The sequence below is a fragment of the Myodes glareolus genome, chromosome 6 (assembly GCF_982192425.1).
Source record: "Myodes glareolus chromosome 6, mMyoGla1.1, whole genome shotgun sequence".
Classification (NCBI taxonomy): Eukaryota; Metazoa; Chordata; class Mammalia; order Rodentia; family Cricetidae; genus Myodes; species Myodes glareolus.
Genome location: NC_142031.1, coordinates 96768347 through 96793783, shown reverse-complemented (window position 1 = coordinate 96793783; position 25437 = coordinate 96768347). Strand labels below are relative to the sequence as shown.

General features: G+C 47.3%; 1 protein-coding gene across 1 annotated transcript in view; it reads right to left on the bottom strand.

Moving 5' to 3' along the window:
- The window catches only part of Galnt14 (polypeptide N-acetylgalactosaminyltransferase 14), a 223522-nt gene that overhangs the window by 21707 nt on the left and 176378 nt on the right, over positions 1-25437 (bottom strand). Inside the window, exons 7-9 of the mRNA XM_087907359.1 lie at positions 17430-17517; positions 16599-16683; positions 13704-13807 (exon numbers count right to left, since the gene is read on the bottom strand). Of these exons, the coding sequence (XP_087763485.1) occupies positions 13704-13807; positions 16599-16683; positions 17430-17517 (277 nt within the window). The remainder of the gene's footprint in view (positions 1-13703; positions 13808-16598; positions 16684-17429; positions 17518-25437) is intronic.

Sequence of the window (25437 nt, the reverse complement as noted above, 5' to 3'; positions counted from 1 at the left end):
ATTGTTGGGTCTTGAGGAAGGTTGTTTCCTAGTCTTCTGAGAAATCACCACACTGACATCCAAAAGGGCTGTTCTAGCTTGTACTCCCACCAGCAATGTAGGAGTGTTTCCTTTACCCCACAACCTCTCTAGCATAAGTTGTCATCAGTGTTTTTGGCCATCATGGCCATTCTTACAGGCGTAAGATAGAATCTCAGAGCTGAAATCAGAGAAAGAAATCAGAGAAACATCATCCTTCACAATAGCCACAAATAGCATAAAATATCTCAGAGTAACTCTAACCAAACAAGTGGAAGACCTGTATGACAAAAACTTCAAATCTTTGAAGAAAGAAATTGAAGAAGACACCAGAAAGTAGAAAGATCTCCCATGCTCTTGGGTAGGCAGAATTAACAATAAAAATGGCAATCTTACCAAAAGTAATCTACAGATTCAATGCAATGCCCATCAAAATCTCAGCAAAATTCTTCATAGACCTCAAAAGAACGGTACTCAACTTCATATGGAAAAGCAAAAATCCCAGGATAGTCAAAACTCTACTACAGAGCTACAGTACTGAAAACAGCCTGGTACTGGCATAAAAACAGACAGGAGGACCGATGGAACCAAATTGAAGACCCAGATATTAATCCACACACCTTCGAACATCTCATTTTTGACAAAGAAGCAAAAAAAGAAATCAAATGAAAATCATTTTAAGACAGCTGTATGGCTGCTTTAAAATTCTCTATACACAATGCTCCCCTTACTGAGTCTATTTAGACTCCCTCTCCCACCCCCCACCCTAATGGGCACATCAGTGGTAGAAAGGGGACTATCTAATTTGTGGGACTCCCTGTCTGGCCCATGCTTCTGTACTGAAGCTCAAGTGTGGGGACAGGCTCCTTAAGAGGAAAAAACACCCAAGTGGTTGCCCCTGAGACGCAGTCCTAGTCCAGGGACAGAGAATGCAGATGTAGATATTTCAGGGCCTCTCTATCACATGCCAGCATACCTACAGCAGTCTGGGTCCCACCTTTCAGTCTCCCTACATTACCTTCCATGACCTTTCTCTTCTGCTTTCCTCCCATGTCCTGCCATATCTCCATCACACCAGCGCTCAGAGCAGGCACCAAGGCCAGGATTCCCCCTCCCCTTCCCTGTTCTCTCATGGTCTCTGCAACCTTTTTCCCCCTCTGTCCCTCTGTTGCAGGCAGGAGCTTCTTTACACCAAGCCTACTCCACTGCTTCAATACCTGCAGCTCTTCCTGCCTCTCCCAGCCAGGCTTCACCCAGAAAAACAGATAGAAGACACAGGAAGAAGTTGGCTTTGTCTACCAAGTCTGGAGTGGTCTGTTAGATACATCCTTGGGAAAGCAGGCTTCCACTTACTGAGGCTTGATCTTGATCTTGTGAGTTAAACCAAGATGGTCAAACTCCCCCCACAGAACTGCTGTCAGTATCAAATGGAAGAGACTTATGAGAATGTCTGTGAATCGGGCACTATACACCCTTGGGAAGGCAATCTCTTGCAAACTCAGACACTGACATCACCCACCTGGGTGTGCATCTTCACAGGCTACTTCCTGCTTCTCCCTCGTTCTGTCAACACCACAGTAGACCCTGGAGTTTATTAACGTAATACCGGAGATTTTGCATCTCCTCAAAGGTCCCAGATATAGAGAATTGGCATTCGGCTACATCACTATCTGAGACTGGTGTTTGTGAGCCACTAAGCAAGGTGTGGTTCAGTTGTCTGTGACCTACATCTTGTCCAGACACTACAACAAGGGATCTCGGAAGTCAGATGTGGAATCCTGTCCATCCCATGTGGGACTGAGTCTTCTTTTTGGTGTGTTCTCCCATCCACTCTTCTCCAGGAACCCCAAGAAGGGTCTGCTCCCCTTTCTGGAAAGGAAAGCTCTATAAAGCCCAACAAATGAGATGATGGCCTGGCTTATGAGATATGAGCTACGCACTTTGTGCCAGCCTTTCTCTAAACAGATGCTTGTGTTTCAGCTAGAGTCTTCTTTCCCATGTATTCAAATGAGGCATATGTCCCCACATTTGAAAAGCAAATTCCTACAATCACAATCCCATCCTCCCCACCCTATAAACTACCTTTTTCCCTGCAGTTTCTCTGCTCAATTTTTTTCAAAGACCATTAACCCCTGCTATGGTAGTTTGAATGTAATTGGCCCCCCAATTTCATAGGAGTGACACTATTAGGAGGCCTGGCTTTGTTGGAGTAGGTGTGGCCTCGTTGGAGGAAGTGTGTCCCTGTGAGGGTAGCCTTGAGGTTTCCTATGCTCAGGACTGTAGAAGGCCGCAGCCACATTCTCCATTATCAAGATGGCGCTGACATCCGGCTTCACCGCCAGGTGAACGCACATGTGCTCGGTAATTTCCCATTGAGTCCCCACCTACTCCCGAGGCATCACCTGGGACTGGGAACAATGGACCTATCCAAGAGTGACACGTCCAAAGCAGGGTCTGTTTCCTATATAAGGGATGGGTTCCATCTTATCTGGGTCTCCGCCATGTTGGCTGATGCCCGCTCTCCCAAGGGGCATTAAAGCTTTACTGCAGAAGGATCCTATGTGTACCGCGTGGTTCTTGCTGGCGAGACGGTAGCGCGGGACATCTGGTGCCGAAACCCGGGAAGAAGAAAAAGAAGAACTTTGCACCGCCGGAGACCCCTTGGACAGGAGGATTCAGAACTGCAGGCATGCAAGCTTAGAAAGGTACGCTCTAAAGTCCAGAGAGCATATCAGAAACTGAGCAGCAGTGGGAGGTTGTGCGCGCACACTCAGATAAGTTAAAAAGGACCCTCCGGTAAAGAATGGGGGAGACAGAAAAGAAAATAAGTTAAAAAGGACCTCCCGGTGATTTTGGGAGAGTGGAGATGGGGGAGAAGGCTGATTTGCAGGGTCGAAGGCTTTGTGTTGTGTTGTTCGTGTTGTTTTTTGTGTACTGGACAGGAGAGGGATATTTGAATTTGGGAGCTGCTAAAAAAGGTAGTTTAAATTTAAGGCATGGGCTTGAGAATGTGATGTTGTGGAGGAGAGGTTCTGTTTTCGCCTCCACGGAGGATGGGAGCCTAAGTACGTGCTTGAGATCCACGTGGTTTGAATCACCGAGACCCCCTAAAATGTTGTAGTGTATACCCCTAAGAATGCAACGGCCCAATAACAGCAGGAAGCAGCCAAAGAGACTAAACGACGCCCAAATTCCCTTAAAGATTAAATGAGGTCCTTTCAAGCCTGCTTCTCTGAGTTCAGCTTTGCTCCGTGCACCGGTTTGGGCTCGGAGTGGGTGCAGCTGGGGCTGGAGGGCGGCTGGAGCGGAGCTTTGCTCTGTGGCTATGGTGGGGAGCACATTGCGCCGGCTCAATTGGTGCAGCTCGGTTGGTGCCTGGCCTGGAGGATGTCACAGCGGTGCCACAGGCAGCCGGGCCAAAAGGCTTACAATGTACCTAAAACTGTGCTGGTCTCTGAGGGTAAAATGGCTCTAGTTCCATTTGGCTATGCTAAACGATGCTAACTTCAGGCAGGGCTGGTCGTATTTATCATAATAAAAGCGCAATTAAGGTTTAAATGCAGTAAACAGGCAGTACCGTATTACATCTACATAGTATGACTTAAGTTTTTAAGAACTGCTTAGCATTTTAAGAACTGAAGTCCTCCTAAAAGATTGCTGTGTATATGCTTGGCTTGTCTGGTGTTTCAGGTTCCGCAGGGAGATGAATGCGAAGGGCCCTTGGATTTTGGGGTGATTGGGTCGTTGGCTGGATCTGTGAGAGTTTACAGTCGCTTTTGCTGTGGCACAGGTGTTGAGAGTTTGCTAGTAGGAAAGCGGCCCTGGTCGCCGCCTCTCCCATTGGCCCCTTGAGCCGCAGGCTCTGGTGCGGACTTTGAGTTACTGCCGGCCTATGCAGCCTTGGTCTGAGTGTCGGCTCCCGCCACACTCCGCCACCAACACAGCCTCAGAGAACGAGGCTAGCCCCGCGGGGAAGGCAGGGGCGCCTGGGGGTGGAGCCGCCACTTCTTGGCTTGGGACACAGGGAGCTGCGCAGCGAGCAGGCCCAGGGCCGCACACAGCCCTTGGATGGCGGGCGGGCTCTGGAGCCCGAGGCCACCGTACCAGCAAGAAATACAGGAGCCAATAAATCTTAAATCTATTATCAACAAACAGGGCCTGGGTTTTTCCTAGGCGCCACTGGGGCAACACGGCCCATACCGTAAAAAACAGAGATCCCCATATGGGTTCCCCAATGGCCACGTCATCTTAAAACTCCAGGCTGGAAACAGGAAAACGGTTTTCTCATATTTTTAAAACAATAATCTCATCTGTGCCAGATTTAAAATGGTTTAATTCTAAGGCCTACTATAATGACACAGACAAACAAGATTGCTCTTTAAAACAGAGACCTATAGGTCTCTAAGTTCAAGACCAGCCTACTTCCAGTACTGACTGTGCTAAATTTTTACACTGAGTTTTTTAATACTCTTAAATGTTATTTTGGGAGATGTTTTTTTTCTAAAAATGCTGACATACATCTACTGACACTCATGCTGTGGATTCATCTGTCCAGAGGCCTGAGGACAAAGCCTCTGCTATGGAGCTGTCTGGCCTGATTGCTGCGGAGCTGGCAGGTTCCTAAGGGATGGTCCAGCTCCTGCCCTTGGTCTGTCAGTTATTGCTATGTTGTTGTTGTACATTACAATGTTGTTGTTGCTGTGCCATTGCTATGCTACTGGATTTCCCCTTGTTTTGTCAGTTATTGCTTGCTATCAGTTTCCCTTATCCTGTCAGTTATTTCTGCTAAACACTATGGGTATCTTCAAAATAGGTTACAAAATGCCATGGTTATTTAAATTAAAAATTGGATAAATATCTATTTAAACAAAAAGGGGGGGAATAATAAAGGAACTGCCCCCGATGCCAAGAATGGCCATCGCCATGGCTCTGTTCACCATAAATTTTTTAAATCTGGATGATAATGGCCAAAATGCTACAACACGACATTGTTCGGATCCGCAGCGGCCCAAAGATTTGGTTAAGTGGAAAGATGTGCTTTCTAATGAATGGAAAGGCCCGGATCCCATCTTATTGAGATCCAGGGGAGCTGTTTGTGTCTTCCCACAGGATCAAGAAAGCCCATTCTGGCTGCCAGAGCGATTGACCCGAACAGTGAAGAGTGATCCACAACACACGGATTCGCCTGAGGACCTGGCTGCTGTTCCTCCTGCCATTTTGCAGATGGATGACAGAGCACCGATGGAGGACACTCTCAGCTTTCCCGAAGCTGTTACCAGTCAGCCATAGGATGGCGGTGTTTCCTTGACTTTCTACAACCAATATGACTCTGGGCCCCCTCCCCCTACCGTCCTAGAGATGATTTATAAGCTTGGCCATAGGATTACAGTCCTGGGTCGTGTCTTTCTTCCCCTACTTCAAAGAATGGGTGGGGGTGGAAATGTTTTGGAACAGTCCTATGCTATGGATTAGTGTTTCTCCTCTGGATGGTCTGCTGACTCAAATCCCAAAATCGTAGGGACAAAATGGTTATTGCACAAGCGCTGGCTGCCCTGGAACAGGGGCCTCTACTGATATGTGGCTATCTATGTTAAAGCAGTAAGGTTTAAGCCAACCAGCTCCTGCACCCCTAGGACTGTGGTCCATTGCACAGGGTGGAGTGCTTGGCTTAGCTAGCCCTGAAGGTTGTTGAGCTGAAGAGCATCGCACAGAGAATGGCCCTCTCTGAGAGATAAGTCGCTTTGCTTAAGGGTTTCCTGCCGTATATTCCCTTTCCCAGAAAATTGGCAAAGGGCAGGCCGGATAGGTTCCAGGTGTCATGAGCCTAGGGACAGATTCCATGTAAGCCCATTTTAATGTTTTCATTTTGGGAAGTGCGACCTCTATCTTTACCTTCCTAGGGAGTTGCCTTTCTGCAAAGAAGTAAAATTAGGGGGAGATGTAGAAGGCCGCAGCCACATTCTCCATTATCAAGATGGCGCTGACATCCGGCTTCACCGCCAGGTGAACGCACATGTGCTCGGTAATTTCCCACTGAGTCCCCACCTACTCCCGAGGCATCACCTGGGACTGGGAACAATGGACCTATCCAAGAGTGACACGTCCAAAGCAGGGTCTGTTTCCTATATAAGGGATGGGTTCCATCTTATCTGGGTCTCCGCCATGTTGGCTGATGCCCGCTCTCCCAAGGGGCATTAAAGCTTTACTGCAGAAGGATCCTATGTGTACCGCGTGGTTCTTGCTGGCGAGACGGTAGCGCGGGACACAGGACACTGCCCAGTGTGACAGTCAACTTCCTGTTTCCTACAAGCTGTAGGACTCTCAGCTACTTCTCCAGCTTGCATGTCGCCATGCTCCCCACCATGATGATAATGGATTGAACCTCAATTAAAAGTTTTTCATTTATGAGTTGCCGTGGTCATGGTGTCTCTTCACAGCAATGAAACCCTAACTAAGATACCTTCCCACCACTGGTCATGTAGTCTCCCATCGTAAATAGTTCCATCACCTGACCCTTTGTCCCTCTATTCTCCTTTCCTCAGGGACACGGTCACGGAATGTCTTTCCATCACTGAATGCTTCATTGTCTGATTCCAGGGCCTGCTCAAGGAGACCACGGACTCGCATGTCAGCAGCCCTTGCTCTACTTCAGGATGCAGTGCTCGACCTCAGGGACAGCTGACACTTCAGAGAGACACACAAGCCACCATGCCACCTTGTCTACATCTCTCAGCATCACCCACAGTCTCTGCCATCTTTCCTTCCCTAAGCCCATCCTGCCCCATTTCACTGTCCTGTGTGCTGTGTTAGAGTCCAAACTCAAGCTAGCCCAGTTCTTCAGACCTTAACCAAGAAAGGCAATAGCACTTTCCTGTGCTTCTAAGGCCAGGCAGTGTCTTATCCATCTTCATAACGATCCCACTCAGTGCTCATTGGTGTGCTTGTTTTCTAGGGCAGCTCTGGTAGGGTGACTGACAGCAGGGCACTGGGAACAGATAGACTTTCCCCAGCTCCAAACTCTGAGTTGTTTGCTGGACAGCCCTCTTCCTCAGTGCTGAGCACCTGCTACTGACCAGGGCACCCACAGATACAGATTCTGACCTCAGGCACCCACAAAGGAGGACAAGCAGCAAACAAACACACAATCAGCCTCACCAAGTCACACATCCAACACTACTGAACGTGGCTCTCCTTCAGGCCGGCTGCTCTATCTGGAGGAGTCTTGGCCCGGGATGAGTTTGGTTTCTCAAATCCCAAGTCTAGATTGTTGTAACTGAAGTTTTGGGAGACATGTGATCTGTCATGGGACCCTGTATTGTTGCTTGAGTCAAGAGGCTGTCTGAGGGGTACAGTGTGGCGTTTTCAGGCTGGTGTAATGACTTCAGAAGGATGAGCAACCGCTCTCTCTCATACGCCAGGCCTGCTTGGTTGACAGTTTCGTGAAAGCCTTTGGGAAAGTTGGCCCATCCTGAGCTGCCCGTAGAGGGCTTGGACAAATGCCAGGTTCACAGAGGCTGAGGTGTGAAGCCACACATTCTCAGGGCCTTGCTCTCCAGGTTTGCACTCATGCGGGGCTATCATCTCAGTGAGGCTGGCAGGAGCCAGAGTGTTTGTACGGAGAGACTGCAGGAGTTCTCGCTCGGTCGGCCCTGCATCTTCTCCCTGGCGATGAATGTCACACAGATCCAGATCTACTCTGCATTCGAGGCAGGGAGATGTGCAATTGCTCCATCCTCACCAGGGGCACTGTGATGGGATCTTATTCTTTGAAATTCAGATTAATATTTGAGAGCAAATTGCACGCATGCCCCGCATTCCCTTCTCTTGTCTTCTATCTTCTCATCAACCCATCAGCTAGTTTTACCACCTCCTAGAACCCTCACCTTTCATTAGACTCAACTCCCATCTGATGAGTCTGTAAGTGGTGGGCAGGAATTCAGGGGATGGCGAGAGGCTCTTTCCCTAGGAAGTACACCAATGCTGGTCAAGATTCTGACTTCATTTTGTAGCCTGCTTTTTTTTTTTCTTTTTAAAAAGACTTATTTATCATATATACAGTATTCTGTCTGCACACCAGGCAGATCTCATTACAGGTGGTCGTGAGCCACCATGTGGTTGCTGGGAACTGAACTCAGGACCTCTGGAAGAGCAGTCCGTGCTCTTAACCTCTGAGCCATCTCTCCAGCCCTGTAGTCTGCTTTCTAACAAGCAAAGGGCACCAATTCACACAAGTACAGCTATTTGTATTGGTTCTGTTTATTCTTCATTTATTTATTCAGTGTGTGATGGGGTGTGGGGTGTGTGTGTGTGGGGGGGATCTACACATGTGCACCAATGCCACAAAATGTGTAAGGCCATCAGACAACAACTTTTGGTTGTTGGTTCTTTCCTTCTATATGTGATTTCTGGGGTTTGAACTCAGGTCCTGTCCTCAGGCTCTGGGGCAAGGGCTTCACCCATTAAGCTATCTTGTTGGCTCCATGGTCCTTGTTTTAAGTGGATCATCATACTGTGATGTAGGCAATCACATTAGCTATTCTACCTCTTGTCCAGCCTAAATCTGTTGGCAGTTTTAAGGGAGACGGCAGTGGGCAGAAGAGACATTCACCTGGCTATTGTCATTCATAGATCTGCCCTTACTTATGTGACAGATAATTCAGCAATTTTCAATTTCCCAGCTTTTACCCAACCAAGAAACGAGCTCTGTGCCAAGGTCTGTATGTCTTCCTCCTCGTGTTCCTGGGTTGCAGATTTAATCTCCAAAGCAAAACCGTTGAAAACACAAGACCTCTGAGGGATTGTGAGGGACCGGCTCTGGTGAATGGATTAGTGCTGTTATCTAGGGAATGAGCTTGCTATCACAGGAACCTATTTCTATAAAAGGATGAATCTGCCCTCCATACTCCTCCTGCACATAGCGTGCTCTCCTGCATCTACATTTTGCCATGGGATGATAAAGCAAGCAAACCTTCTCCAGATGCAGGCCCCTCAATCTTGGACCTCCCACTTCCCGAGACAGTAAGAGATAAATCTGTTCCTTATAAGCCACCCAGCACGGTATTGTCCTATAGCAGCACAGAATCAGGTAAGCCATTGCCGTTGTCCTTCCGTGAACGCTCTGGTTTGACAGAATTCATCTTATTGGCCGACGAAAGATAGCTTTGCATATGTGAGCCAAACTGCATTCCATCTCACATCCGGGACACACAATGGAGGCTGCACCCAGGTCTCTGCTTCTGGACAACTATTGGCTACATGTCCACAATGGTCACTCATGGCCATGTGATTGCAAACACCCTTTAACTTTCCAATCTCTGAGGGCAAATAAGCAACCGGTGTCCCTATTTGACATGATGTGGGACATTGAGGAGCATCAGCAAAGGGTGGCCTGTGGCATCACCGCTGGACCTGGAGAACCAGGTGCCACTGAGCTCTAACAGAATAGCCCAAAGAGCATTACGAATCAAGATGCTTTCGCTGGCTTTCTGTCTGGAGAAAGGTGGTATCTCCTCAATTGGGAGTGTTCTTCCTCGTTGAGGCCATTTCCCCAGTCAAGCAAAAGCACGGGCACTGATGCCTCTCAGTAGGGTCGGATAGCCCTCCTTTATTGGACATTGGTCACGTCATCCTGAAGGGAAGGCAGCCAACACTGCTGGAGTAGAGACTCGGCTGTCTTCATGCACCCCTGTGAGAGACCGATGTGATGAGTTTCTTGTGTTCCTTTTAATGATTCGCCCCAGACTGAGAGGGCTTAGGAAGGGCCTCTCCTCTGTCTTACTTGGCTGAAGGTGTCAGCAGGACTGTGTTCCTTCATAGAGGCCCTGAAGGAGAATTTGCTATGAAGCTCACTGAGCGTTTTCAGAAGTTCCTTAGGGCTACGGGACTTAGGCTCCCTTCTCCTTGCCGGTCGATGTCCCAGAACTCCTTCCAGTTACTTCCGGTTGTCTTTTCTATCTTAAACTAACAGCTGCTAATGTCCCTTTGGAGCATGGCTCCTGACTTATGCCCCCTCTCTGCTGCCTAAGAAAGCCCTCTGATTTTAGAGATCCTGTGGTATTAGACTGGATCTGTTTGCAAACTCCCCTAACTTCAGGTCATCGATTAGTGACCTCGCCTCGTTTCCTAAAAGCCTTGTGTCACATCTGGCAACATCCTAACAGGTTCCAGGTATGTGGGGTATGGGTATCTTTTGGGGAGCAGATCACTGTTTCCACCTTCAAGCCCTAGAAACAGGCTCAGTGAGGTGAGGTAACTTTCCCAAGGATTTTTTACTGATAACTGTGGACTTCAAACTTAACTCCTGGCTGATCTCACAGTGTGAGTTCTTCCTGTCCCACACATATCCCCTGAGCATGGCATAGCCTGGCATTCCAGACTCCATTCTGAGGATGGTGGGTGGTAGCAAGTCTCTTTTGGGCTCTACCTCATCTCTCTGTTCGGCACTGCCCTTCATGCTTGCTGTGCTATGGAAATCCCCCGTTCTAAATTCAGGAATCCCATATTCTCCTGACATGTGTGCCAGAGTTTCCCGTTTTGGGAAATATGAACCCCCCAATCCCCACCCTGCTGCCTACACTTTGTGACTGGGAACAGATTCCTTTTTTTTTTTTCTCTAGAGACCAAAAGCTAAAAGTGAGATGTGGCTCGCCTGCCTCAGAGTAAGTAGATATATTGCATGTATCCTGTGTTATGTAAATTGGAGTTTAAGTATCCAATTTTAATGCAAATCAACCTCTGAAAAAAAGAGTCTAAAAGCCACATTTCCTAAAGCCTGCTCATACTCTAAACTGTGGATATAATTATCAAAAGTGCTCTCAGCTCATTTTAGAAACACTTGGTGGAAATGAAGTACCAGGGTCAGCAGGTGGGGAGGTTAACCAAGACACAGTATGGCTTTTACAAGGCCCTGCAGCCAATCCATCGGCAGTTACTTCTAAAGTGGAGATGGGGCTGGGTAAGGGTAGGGTTGGGTTCGATTATTGTCCCCCTGGCCAAAAAGCACATGTAATTTTGGAGCTGTAAACCCATTTCAGCATTACATAGGTAAACATATGTAGAGCACACAGAAATTCTATTTTCTGGAAAAGACAGACACTCCAGCCTGCTGCTGTCGTTGACATAATCAGAGACCCCTCAAACATGGCTCCGCTGTGTGTCTCACAGTAGTGCCTCGTGTATTGTACTGTGTATCCGGCATCCTCCTCATCCCAGGCCCAACCAACCACGGATTAGAATTTTATTGAAAACAGAAAACAACTGTGTTTGTCTTAAGCCATTTCCCTCTCTATCGTCCCCTAAATCATGCAGTTTACAACTGTTTATATAGTGTTTACATTCTATTATGAATTACAGGAGAAATGATTTAAGAAATATAAGAGCTTGCACATAGGGTCTATGCAAATTTTACACCATTCTATATAAGGGACTTCAGCATCCGTTGGTTGGAGAGTGGGGGAGACATCTGTGTCTGAGTTGCCTTCCCACCCAGAGATCCCTTCCCATTCAGTCTCTCGCTTTTCACACATGCATTTTGTGAGCAGTATCAACTATTTCGGGCCTTGAGAACCAGAAATGAGATGAACTTTATGTCCTTGTCTTAAGGGAGCCAGCATCAGGGCAGGGACAGACAATGAGACAGACACATACTTAGAGGGTAGGCCCGAGGGACACAGAAGTGGATTGACCGTTAGGGCTTGGTAACTTGGTGGTATGTGTATGGGGGCTGAGACTCCCGATAGGCCCTACAGGTGGGATTCCTTTACTCTAACAGGCAGCTTCTTTCACCTTCTTTTGTAGCCAAAGCCCTGCTCACACCCTCCATCCACAGAGCTGACCAGCAATCACATCTCTCCCACACTTCCCAGGGACCGTTTCCCAACTTCTCTATTCAAACAAGCCCTTGGTGATGCCAAGCGACTCAGAAGCCGGCTCGGCGAGATTGCATCTTGATTTGTGCAGCTGCGTGCTAGCAATATTCTAAAGGAAGGCTGCCGCGTAAGTGGGACCAGAATGTGCCATCCTGCGAATGACAATGCTGCCTGCGTCCCAGTGTCACTGCTATCCCCACGAGGGTTCATCCTCACCTTGTGCAGTTCACGAGGACAGGAAGAACCCCAGCAGACAAACTGGGTGGAGCTCAGAAAACTGAAGGGTTTTCTAATAATTGTACAAAAAAAATAATCTCAACCCAGAGTATGACAGATAGCAAAGAGGTTTCTGAACCTTTACGAGCAACACTGGGGCAGAGACAGAACCACTGCCATCTAGCAGATGGGCTGCAGGGAGCACTTATTTGCTGGAGGGAAGAAGGGCTGGAACTTCTCACTAAGTAAGGAAGGCGATGAGCTTGGGGACATGTAAATAAATTGGTTTTGTGTAGTAAGACACCCAGCTTCACCAAGGCTGGCGAGGTTAGACTTAGCCTTGAAGCCCAGCACATTCGCAATCTCTGTTACGTTGTACAGGACCAGCAATGACCAACTACCCCAGAAGGGGAGTTGCTCTTATTTGTGTGCTGGCGACTGGAGATTCCCGTTTTGTTTACTGCGCTTCCAGCGTGACCCCCGCCTGGCAAGAGACCAATTTCCTGATAGATTTCTTCCCTATCCTGCCCAGCTTGGGAGAACAGATGCTGTGGATTAGGTCAAAGCCATAAATTTCTGGGAAATAACTCTTAGTGCCTGAGGAAGAGAGCCATAAAACACCCTGAAGGCAGGGATAGGAGACAGCAATGGCAGACTGAGCCAATGGATCACTTTTCTGGCCTGTGTACTGCTCCCCACATCTATGCCAGCACGCTCCCTCCGGCACCCACCGAGGAGAAGCACCCCTCACATAAGGACTCCTCCTCTTACGCTTCTGTGACTGGTTTGCTCAAGTGGCAGTCACTGTGGTCCCCCTGCACACCAGGCTCTAGGCACACAGAAGGGCCGAGATCTTCAGGGACAAAGCAGACTACACAGCAGCCCCACGCCGTCTCACTGCCTGGGTAGACACTCACACATCCATGGGGTTCTATTACTGCAGCTTACCTCAAGACTTTCATAGCACCCCCAAGAAGGAAGGCTGTTAAAACAAAGTTATACTTTCCCATGGAGGAAAAGGGGACAACTTAGATGGGTAAAATGGGACTTCTTCCCTGAGTCTGCAAACGTCAACCTCTATTATGTCTAGGGCAGGGCAGGGCATCTATGTGTAGTAGCCAGCCCCTCCCCACCCGCTTCTTTTCCCACTGGAAGGTAAGGGTAAATTACTTCATGGTTTTTGTGGTGATGACCCCAGAACTACAATGAGAAGGGATTGATCTCTCACTCCTGTGCTACATTCTTTTCCTCCTCAGATTCCCAAGGTCAGAGCTTCTCGCTCAAGTCCATATCTGGCCCCATGGACTTGGTATTCATTCTTAGTTCTCTAGGATTTCACATCTTTCTTTCCCCCCTTGAGAAGCTGCTCGGGCATGCATCCCTGGTCCTTGGTGTCTCCAGTCCTCATGGACAAATTCTCTTGCTCTGACCCTCTTCTCCCAAAAGGAGTGGTTGGTATTTCCAGACTCGCCCCCCTTCCCCCTCCAGACCCTGGTAACTTTTCGGTTGATATGGTGGCTAAGGACAGAGAGTTCTCAGTAGAACACAGTTCTATTGCCTGCCCCAAACAATATGATCATGATGCACAGGACAGAGACTTACCAAAGTTCTCCCCACCCCAGATGTCCATGTCGACGTCATATTTACCCAGGTAATCAAACCAGGCTTTGTCAATCACGAAGAGCCCTCCAGCTATGATTGGAGTCCTGTGATATGGAAAGAAGGTAAGGTGGGGGATCATTTAATGAGAATGCACCCTCCAACTCTTTGCTTGCGAGAGCCCAGAACTGAAGACGATTTCCTCCCCTTCTTCGCAAGAGTCAGTGTATTCTTAGGCTCCCTAAACAAGGATCTGCTGCAGGGTTTTGCCTTCTGCTTGGAAATTCTCTCACCTTACAGACAGGAAACTTCGCTCATCAACAAGTCTCCAAGGAGCTGTCCCTTGCTCCTTCTCCCCCAGTTCTGCTCAGTGAGGCTCTTGGAACAAAACTGGCAGCCACTGACCAGGCAGAAAAGAGCTGTGAGCAGTGTGGCCTTGCCCTGATCTCTGCCCCACTTCCTTAATTTGAGTCTTATGTTGTATTTTGGGTTCCTGACTACCCCATGACCTGCACCCCTCAAACTGAAAGGTGCTACTGAAATCCTAATTCCCAGTATCTTAGAATGTGACCTTATCTGGAGACAGAGTTTATAGCGAGGTAATCAAGTTAAAACAAGGTGTAATGAGGGTGGGCCCGGATCCAACATGTCTAAAGTTCTTATTAAAAGGGAAACCAGCAGGCAAATGTGAATATACCAAGAAGAGAGGATGCGGAGACTAGAGAGAATTTGGCCATCTGCAAGTTGCGGCAAGAGACCTGGACAGCCATCAGAGGAAAGCAACTCTGCCACCATCTCGCCTGTCTCTAGACTGTGGCGCATGCTATGCTTCTCCCACTTAAACAACTCAGGTACTTGCTGCTGCAGCCATAGCAAACTAATAAACCCTCTTCTTTCTTTGGGGTGAGATCTCCTTTGACCTGCTATGGCTCTCGATTGCTTAGAGAGAAGCTAGAGAAGCTGTTCAGGAAGAGAAGGCATTCAAGAGGCAGGAAGACAGGAACAGCAGGAGCCAAGCAGGTAGGACATGCATCAGCAAAGTCAGTGGCTAGGGCTGGGAACTCTCGGGGTCTTGCTCCCCACTTTAGTGTGCCCAGAGAGCACAGGAAGTTTTGTCTCCATAGCAAACCTGGAGAGCAGGTCAGAAGCCCTGAATTTGCCTTTGCTATGACAATTTGCTGCTCCTGGAATGCTGGTCTAATTAAGGAATCACTTCCTCCCTGATAAGCAATGGGTATAAGAAGAAGACCTGTCCCAAGACTTCCTTTTGGAACACACTGGAGAACCCAGGTAGCTTCAGTGCTGTCTTTGCCCATGCTTTGCTCCACTCCTCTGAGATTCCTGCACAGGCTACGCTCTGTTCCATGCACTGACATAGAAGAGCACAGGGCTCAGCCTAGTGGGAGGCAACTCCTTTCTCTTTTGGGATAAAGGACACTGCCCTGAGTGTCATCGGGATCTACTCTTTCTCTTGGATTCAGTCCAGATTATGAAGGATGAAGAAGGGAAGATGAGCTAGGAGATATATGAGATTCAATGATCTCTGAGTCTCTATGCACCTTCTAGACCACAACCATTCAGCTCTTTGGTACCCCTCTGGTCTTTATTTCAACTTGAGTCAATTCAATGAAATGATTAAACATCTCTAATGATGGAGGTACCAGAGATACAGGCACTCTTGAATGATCTTGGGCATTTTAAAGTGACTGGATGGAGAAATTTCAGGCCACTGGCCTTCTCTGTAGTTCTTCAAGCACTCCAGATACCCCAGCTATCTCCTGAGGTAGAAATGTTTAGTTTGGAGGTTCCCAAGAGACCTCGGATGAACTTGCTAACCAGCCTCAAGTATAGCATCGAGACCACATCTCAATGCTGAGACCACAGGCTCCTCTGCAGGGTAGAAACTATGCGCTATTCCATGCCAGAACCTCTCCAATAGCCATAAACTGGGAAGACAGCTTACTAGCATAGGTGACAACGGAACCAAAAGAGAATGCATGGCATGCCAGAGCCATCTACAGAACGACCAGTTAGCTCAGTTCAAGTCACCAAGTTCACACAGAACAAACACAGAAGTGTCACCACAGAGCAGTGGACATGCCACCCTACCACTTTCTGATTACAGGGCTTACAGCCTCCATATCCCTACCCTGAGCTGAATCCTAACACCTGTAGGATTCCCCTCTGTATGCTGGGAATATGGTTTACTATGATTGGCTAATAAAGAAGCTTATTTGGCCAATAGCCAGGCAGAATAGAGCTAGACTAGAAATCTAAACAGAGGTAGAGGGAGAAAGAAGGAAGAGTTAGACACCAGCAGCTGCTGGAGAAGCAAGGGGTGAGGTAACAAGTCATGAGCCTCATGGTAAATATAGAATAATAGAAATGGGTTGATTTAAGTTGGAAAAATGGGTTAATAAGAAGCTTGAGCTAACAGACCAAACAGTTTGTAATTACTAGTAAGCCTCTGAGTGGTCATTTAGAAACTGGTGGGGCAGAGAGAAAACTCCAGTTATGCCTGACAACCAAAATTGGACCCATGGGCCCTAGCAAGCATTTCTTCCCTCACCAGAAGCCCAAATGTGCTGATCTTGGGACCTTACATGTTAGTCATCAGTAGGTGTAAAAGTGTCATGGCTTGTAAAGATGTAGAGTGTTGGTTACCACTCCTCAGCACAGATCACTAAAGGTCCTGTTCCCCTACCCAGAAGTCTCCATGAAGAAAAACACCTTCTAGAACAAGAGAAAATGTCGAGCTTCCCTGCCCCGGGGCCTTTGTTCCCACTTTTCTACTCTTTTGAAGACTCAGTACTGACCTTTCTGAACCATAGGGCAGCAGAAAGGGTCAAGTGGAGCTGAACCTGCCCTCCTCCTGCTTCAACAGCCCTTTATACTCACCGGATGGGCTCGGTGGGGTCCAGGCGCAAGGCCTTCTGCTCCGGGGAGAGCTGCTCCCACTGGAAGTGCAGGCTCCAGTCAAACCCTGAAACACAGCATTGGCCTAGCTGACTCGGTGTCTCAAAGCATGCTCAGAGCTTCCTTATCCCACTCTTCTTCCAGTTCCTGGAGAAACTGGCCTTTGGGAAGACAAGTCTCCCTGATCTGCTCAACAGCAGGGATACCAAAGCTCCCTCTACATTCCCTTCTCCAATCTAGCTCACGGGGCCTGTCTGAAGCTCCCTGCTAGGTAAGGAAATAAAGAGCAAAGGGTAGAAGTCAAGACACATGGTGCAAAGGTGACAGATGGAACAAAAACCATAGGTCTGAGTCTTAGGAAGGAGTAAACAGGGAATTTTGGTGTAAATCACCAGAATTACCTAGAAGTCAGTATTGGGTGACTAGGCTGAGAGCATGGGAGGGAGGGGCTCTGGGAGAGGGTGATGCCAATATCAAGATGGCAGACCAAGTCAGGTCCCACATAACCTGGGACTTCTAGCTTCCCCTGTATCCTCTTGCCTAGGGGTGAGCCCCAGATTAAAGCTAGAGCGCCGAGGGCTGGGGTATCTATGTCCCAGGAGACAAGGACGAGCTGAACTGGATTTTATTGCAAGATACAGATTTAGGCATGTCAGACAACTCACCAGGAGGTCTTCATTTCCCCACTTTGAGATGGGGTGAAGGAGGAAGAGGAGGAAAAAGAGGAGGGAGGGGAAGAATAGGAGGAAAAAGACAGAACGAAAAAGAGGAGAGACAGGAAGAGGAAGAGGGAAGACGTATTAGCTCACTCACCCCCTCTGAGCTCTGAGGCAGACTCAATGTAATTGAAGGTGTCCAGGTTAATGATGTCAATAACAGGGCAGACTACTCTTGTGTAATCCTGCAAAACAAAACAAAAAGACCTGCATTCAGTTTTCAGGGCGCACCTGCTCCCTGGAAGTCAGGGAACTTAGAGGCACCAATCAGCCAGTGACTCTCGTCTACAGCCATCAGAAGCAAAGCTGTGCGTGTCCAAAGGGAACCTGGGTTCTAAAGTCCTTCATCTGAGGGCTGAGGTTCTTAGACAAACTGGTGAATAGCTGTTGCCTTCTGGCAGACACGCACCTATATGTCCAGTCCCGAATTCCCATCCACTTAACAGCCCAATGTGCCGCTGGCTACTTCCCTGCACACATTCACTCGGCTCTTCGAGAGTGACCTCACCGTCTTCTACTGACATACCCCTTCCTTCAAGTTCCAACTTCTACTAACAGAGCATCCCACACCCTCTTCCCCTAGCACTAAATTAAGATTTACCCTGTCCATCAACCAGATCAGGTTCTGGTTCTGACTCTGACTCTTCTAAATCTACTCTGACTCTTGTCTAGAGAACTACAGTGGACTCCTGAGCCCTTCTCCATCGCATCCACACTGTTTCTCTCCTTCTGTATATGGTTGCCCATGCTCTTTCTGCTATGAAAATCTGGCCATGCTACTCAATTGTCCAGTACTTTAATCACCTCTGACATAAAGTGCACTTCTTAACACAGATCCTAAAGCCATTCAAACCTGCTTCCACATATGAGTGAGAACATGAAGTGTTGGTTTGGGCAGAACAGACATTACCGGGGGCGCGGGGAGTGGGAAGACATAGGAAGCAGATTGATAATAGGCACCAAAATTCAGTTAGAGGAGGCATAAGTCCTACAGTTCTCCAGCATGGTAGCAGGAATACAGCTTTTAATAATTTATTATATATTTCAAAATGTTAGATTTTTGAATGTTCTCAACACAAAGAAATGATCAGTGTTTGAGGTGACAGAAATGCTAATTTCCTTGACTTGATCATTAATTGTTTATACATATATGAGAATGCTGCCCAGGACCCGATGACTATGCAGAATTATTGTGTGAAGTAAAAATAAACAGTCACGCCTTTTGCTTTCCAATTTCATCACTTTCTTCTTCCTCAGGATATCCTGTATATTGCCATCATAGTCATCTGGGTTAGCGAGGAGGCTCAGTGGTTCAGGGTACTTCCTACACTACCAAGAGGACTTGGGTTCAATTCACGGTGTCCACATCAGGAGGCTCACAGCTACCTACAACTCCAGCTACAGAGGATCTGATACCTCTGGCCTCCGTAGGCACCTGAACCCATGTGCACATACCCATACATAGATGCACACATACACATAATTAAAAGAAAACTAATTCCTAAAGAGTCATCTAAGGGATATTTTCAAAACAACCCAGCCCAACTCCTCAGTTTCTAGCAGATAGGCCTACCAAATCCATCAGGTTTGTTCATTGCAAGCGAGTATACCGCAGGGATACAGCCCCAACAGTGGTATAAACAAGCTGGGAACACAAAGACTCTGGGATCTCACACTGAGAGTCCAGTGGCCTGGAGAGGCCAGCCCACCTTGAGGAAGTGCTCTTTTTCACCCGCCACCCTTCAGCCAGCTCAGGCAGGAACTTGGGTTTCTCCCTGAAGCCATTTATTCTCATGTTCAATCTTTTCCCCAATTTAGGCTGCCTTATTTTTAAGCTCCAGAATGACTGAGCACTCGATTCTAAGTTCACAGACTTAATTTGACCCTGGGCCTCCCACATCCAGCTCACTCTGACAGAAGCAAGGTACCTCTGACAACCAGTCGGCCCAGGTGGAAAGGAATACTCATTGCCAAGGCATTACTTCTGCTGCAGGGATGTTACAGATGCCACAGCTGTCAGCACCGCACCTGCCTGGGTACCACACACCATGGTGTCTTTGGAGCTACTCTCCAGCCATTGATGGTGTGTGTGTGTGTGTGTGTGTGTGTGTGTATGCTCAGAATACTCTAACTTTAAAAGCAAAAGTTCAGGGGTATATTCTGTAAGTTCAACGAAGTCTTCAACTTGTCTTTTCTTGCTATGTTCAGGGACCTCTGTAGCTGCATTGATTCCTTCTGTGACCTTTGCACACACTCAAAGGCATGTACCCAGCTGCTAGAGATAACCTCTAAGCTCTTGGTCCATTGTGCTTAGAAGACAACCATTTTCCTTGGAGTCTTGGGCCACACTAGATAGTCCGTGCTAACACTGTGGTGGATGCTGAGGGATTTGTCCCATGAAGTACCAGCTTGACCTCGACAGCCACATGGTGACCAAGAAGACCATAAAATTCAGGCTCATCCCCACTCTACCACATGAATGTTTGCTACTCAAAGCTCAAGGGACTGGTCCCCGGCATCCTGTAGAGCAAGGTGACCAAGATGGAAGTCCTGCAGCATATCATCGTTTACATCTGGACCTGCAAACCGATCGCCCTGGACTCTTCACCCCACGAACATCAGCCTGCAACACTGGAGACCTGGGCAGAACCAGGCGTCCAGGATGAACAGGGACATCAGCATCCTGTCCTTGCGGCCATCTGCTCCCTTTTGAGCTGATGTCGAATGACAGCAAAATGTTCTGTGGCTGAATAAATGGAGAACAGGTTGAAGGGACCTTTTTTAAAAGAAAAACTGAGAATAGTCATCTTCTCCAGGAGTCTCCTGCTTGGACCATTATTTATGAGAGACTTCCGTCACCCTTTCTATAGTTGGAAGGTTTTCTCTATATACTATTCCTACCATGGGCGTGAAAAACATAAAAAAATCACAAGGAATTGCCCAACCTAAGCCAACTTTGCCTTTTTTCAAAGGGGAGATATGAGTGCCAGAAACCAGTATTCGGTTATTTAAATAAATCGATGTGAGTCTACTCAATGAGATATATATACATCTCATATATATATATGTGAGATCATATATATGATCATATACATGAGATCATATATATATATATATAGAGAGAGAGAGAGATGGGAGAGAGAGAGAGAGATGAGAGAGAGAGAGAGAGAGAGAGAGAGATATGGATACTGTGTGAACTCTATGTCTGGTATTGTGGTATACCTATTATGCATAAAAATGTAACCACATACTTATGCTAAGCTTTTTATAAAAGTTTAGTTGTAAGCTACTTATCCTGGATATAAAATAAATCAAGACTGTCTTAAAAGAAAAAATATTCAAGTTCCTGTATATGATTGCTGCCTAGTTAAAGGTCCGGATGCCAAGGCATAGGTGAGCTTCTCTGGTTGGCAACACTGCCATCCCCTCCCAGGGCTGCCATGCATTTCTTCTGGGAGAGGTAAACACTCTACAGAACCCTTCTGGGAGAGGATAACTGAACGCTCAGGACGGAACTTTGCACAGGGCCTTGCTTCTGCTACTGTTTCCTTTCACAGCAATCAATGATAAGTAAGTACAAGTGGGCCTGCTTCGGTGACTTGTGGATCCTTGCACTGAGTCCAGGAAGGGTCTTGGGGACTCTTAGATGATAACCTCATTTTGTTTTGCTTTAGTGGAAACAGACTTCCTTTCCTTGTTTAAAAATAAAAGTGAAAAACCAAGTGTAGAGCGTGTGTCCCAATCACGGCCTCCACGTGGGCTCTGCGCCATGGCTGTGATAGGCTCCCAAGCACTCTCCTACCCCTCTGAGGCCTTGTATCTGTTGCAACTCAACTGTGGTATCTGGTCTATGGAGAATGAACAGGCAGTGAGGGCTGTCTGGGGGCCAAGTGCTATGTGTGGTTATTACTTTGAAAGGGGCCGCAGAAGACTTTAGTGAGTCACTGAAATCAGAACACAAGCTCTCAACACAAGAGGATTGGTATCTACTCTCTGGCCTAGCCCAGAGCCTGGAAGGCAGCGAGTATTTGATGGCATTGGATAAGAGAGAGAGAGAGAGAGAGAGAGAGAGAGAGAATCATTCCCTACACCCTTGTGTAGGTGATGGCAAGGATCAGGTGGGTCACTTAAGGCTTAACAGGGTAGCTTTCCAAGCTGGAGCCTCAGGGATGAAAAGAGTCTCAATAATTGTGTTGTTGGCCCAGAGTCAACAGAGGCTCCTGTTGTGTGCCCGTAATTGGTATAGCCTAAAAGTTAGGCCCAAGTTTAAGCATAAGCAAGCAGCTGGTAAAATCCTGGGCAGATCCTGGACTATTCCCTCTTCCCCATCTCCATTCCCTACCATGGAAATCCAAGTCTGTTTTCTCTGCCCCATCCTGATCTCCACTCCCCAGCCACTCTTATCAGGAGGAGAGAGGCTGAAAGCACTGGGCAGTAGCTATCAATCCTTGTTGCTCTCATACCTCTCGTTTTCCCACCGATTCGCATAATTAAAAGCATATTGTGAATGGGCAATCAGAAATTTCTAGAAGCACTCTCTCGGTGGTTACCAGCATTCCTGAGTCTTGTTGTGTAGGACTTGTAGGAGGACAAAGATAATGTAAGGAAATTCCACAGTCTAGGGAAGACGAATTTGATTTAGGGTCTAGAGATAGTCCAGAGCCTCTCAGCCGGCCTAGGGGCAGGTGTGGTATATTATGTCTTTCTCCTTATGACCGAATAATTGACAAGAGGCAACTGAAGGGAAAAAAGGGTCTATTTGGGCTCTAAGTGGCAGGGAAGGCAGGGTCTGACAACAGGGGACTCTGTGGAAGCTGGAGTGTGAGGCTGCTTGCTAATGCTCTGAAGATCAGGAAGCAAATAGACGTTAACAGCAAAAGGGGTACATTACAGCACCTAAGACTCACCCTCGGTAACCTATTCCCTCTGGCTAGACCCCTTCCCCCACTGGTTCCATAAGCTCCCCAAATAGCGCCACCAGCTGACCAAATGTCCAAATGGCAGAGGGTGGAGGATTAGTTTACATCTGAACCATTCATATGAGGGAAGCTGGAGAAGGGTCCTTAAAGAGGGGCTACTGTGGGGTAGGGACACATTTGTTGACAGAATAGTTAGGTTTCCATTCAGGCTCTGTCATATAGACATGTGTATGACCTTAGTAATTTGGCACGCTCCAAGGGATCCTGTTCGCAAATCTGTGACGTGAAGGCAACTTGCTACTATTGCAGGATGATCCTGCCTCTTGACTAGAGCTCGTGTAAGGAAGCTAGTGAGGAAAACACACGCGAAGGCGTTGAAGGGTAAATCAGCTATCGTTTATATATATTTGCTGGATGTTAAAAAGATTGAGATTTCTTGAAATCTCTTTCCCATCAAAAATATATGGAAAGAGGTGAAGGAAAGAAACTTATGTTGAAAAAAAAAAACAACAACAACACAACGGAAACCAATTTGGTGTTTCCAGTATCAAGTAATTAGAGGGAAGGGAAGGAAAATTAGGGAGGTGCTGCATGGAAAACTTCAGCTGAAGATAGCCTAGGACAGTTTCTTTCTTATTTCGTTCTATTTTTGAAAACCTCGATCTCCAATTATAGCTTAAAATGTCTATTTCTACTCTCAAGATCAGATCACGCTCTATGTGGAGACAAGGCACATACAGAGAAATCCAGAAACACAGCTGGAAGGCATACAGCTTCCCTCTCCTTGAGAGGCTGTCCCAGAGTCCCCTCCCCCCATAGCGTTAAGAGGCAGGGCTTTCGGGGTGAACCTAGCAGCCCACAGAGAACTCTCTAGGCGAATGCTGGGGCTCCTCTCACTAATCTCTTCACAGTGAAAGGTTGAGCTCAGAAGGTGATGGGGACCAAGAAGCTAAGCTCCATCATGGGGCCAAATGACTCCCAGAAGAGTGTCTGGCTGCAAGCTCTCATTTGAAAAAGCAAGGAAGACTTTGCCAGTCTGTAGGTAAGGCTGGCTGCAGAGAGAGAAATGAGACCATCTCCTGGGAAGTTTTCTGAGATGGACTCAGAGTTATTGGGATAGAAAAGGATTCAGAGTCATTACAACTAGGCTTCCTTAAAATACCTTCTGAGACTGTGGCTTTTGACTAAAGACTCGCTTAAGATTGGGCACATCCTATTTTCAAGCATGGAGGAGGGGCTTGTGAGGTTCCACCTCCCACTGTTAGTCTATGGGCAGCTGAGGAGTACTAGGGGAGGGGCTGATTCATCCTCCCCAGTGGTGTAGCCACTGACAAGTTGCCTATATTCCAGTAAATAATCCCTCATGAATGCTCATGCAAGTAACCTTAAATAAATACGGCGAGCAGAAAAGACAGAAAAAAGCAAAAAATAAAGTGGTGGTACAAGTCTTTAGTCCCAGCACTCAGGAGGCAAATATCAGGCCTGCCTGGTATACATGGGGAGATCCTCAGTTGCCAGGGCTACATGTATGATGAGACGAGAGAGACAGAGAGACAGAGAGAGAGAGAGAGAGAGAGAGAGAGAGAGAGAGCAAGAGAACAAAATTGGAGGAGAATTACTAATGGAGAGAAGAAAAAATTTAGTGGGAGAGAGGCAGAGATGAAAGACAGAAATGGGGGAGTGCACTAACCTTGGGGGATTAATGTATGAAACTGTCAAAGAATAACAATAGCAACTAAAAGAAAATTCTTTGAGGTTAATCATTTGGAGGGGTCCCTACACAAGAAACATCTAATTCTTGCAATCCTAGTCCTTAATATACATCCATAAGAACTGAAGAGATACATGAGTAAAAACCTGTACAGGACTAGTTATAGCAGCATTAGTGTTGGTCCCACATGTGGATGAACATACAGAAGCAAAACATGGCCCAGACTTACCATGGGGTCATTATTTCACCACAAACGACCATCTCATATGATTCTATTTTTATGAAGTGTATAGAATAGGCAAGTCCCTGGGGACAAAGCAAATTAGTGGCTGCAGAGGCAGGGAGGGGACGGAAGTGAGGAGTGGTGGCTCATCAGTGGGAAGTGTGCCTCCGAGGTGGCAAGGATGCTTTATAATTAGCTTGTAGCGAGAGTCGCAGAGTCTGTAACTACAGTTTGAAATGGTTAAGATGGTCAGTTTTGTTGGCTGTCATTTACATGGATGTGCATGCACACATGCAATACATGTGCTATTCTGGCTCGGGTTAAATTACCTTAGAGACCTCATGAATACAGAATACAAAGTTGGGCAAATACAGGATGACTACAACTGTCCCAAAAGATGTTTCTTTGAGTAGAAAATGATCCTAAGTGGGGAGAAGCGAGGCTGCGGATGTCTTCGCAAGAGAGAATTTCGGTTGATTAGCTTCCATTCTCATGTTCCATGTTTTCCAAAATGTCTGCAGTAACTGTGGGACACGTTTGTGATGGAAAACAAGGGGTACGGGCCTCTTCTTTCCCATCTTCTGTTCCTGGGCCACAGGATTTTTTATAACACCACACTCCTGGCTCTAAGTCCATTTCTGTTCGTATGACCTGGACTGAAGCGGGGACCATTGCCTCCAACCCCAACGCCTCTCCCTGGCTAGTGTCCTAGTGTCTGTGCCCCTACCCTCTTTTACCTTCCTGTGGTTCTGCAGCCTTGGCTTTCAAGCTCTGCTTACACACTCTACTTTCTTCTTGGCTCCAGACACAGATCAGCAAGAGGGTGACTTCATTAGTCCTTGGCTCCTGAGAGCAGCTCAGGCACAGAGACCTTTCTGGGATAGAACAGTTCCCACTGAAGGGGCCTGCTCAGCACCTGAGAGGTACACTAAGCTTTCCTATGCTTCTTTCTCATGAGCAACTTTCTTACAGCACAGCGGTTCTCAACCTTCCTAGCGCTGCAACCCTTTAATACAGTTCCTCATGTTGTGGCAACCTCCCCAATGATAAAATTATTTTTGTTGCTACCTCATAACTAATATCGCTGCTGTTATTAATTATAATATAAATATCTGTGTTTGCTGATGGTCTTACAAGGCCCCCAGGAAAGGGCTGTTTGACCCTGAAATGGGTTGTGGCCCACAGGTTGAGAACCACTTTGTCATGGCACTTCTGCCCGTGGTCACCTGTTCCGTGTTGGTTCTTTCCAAAC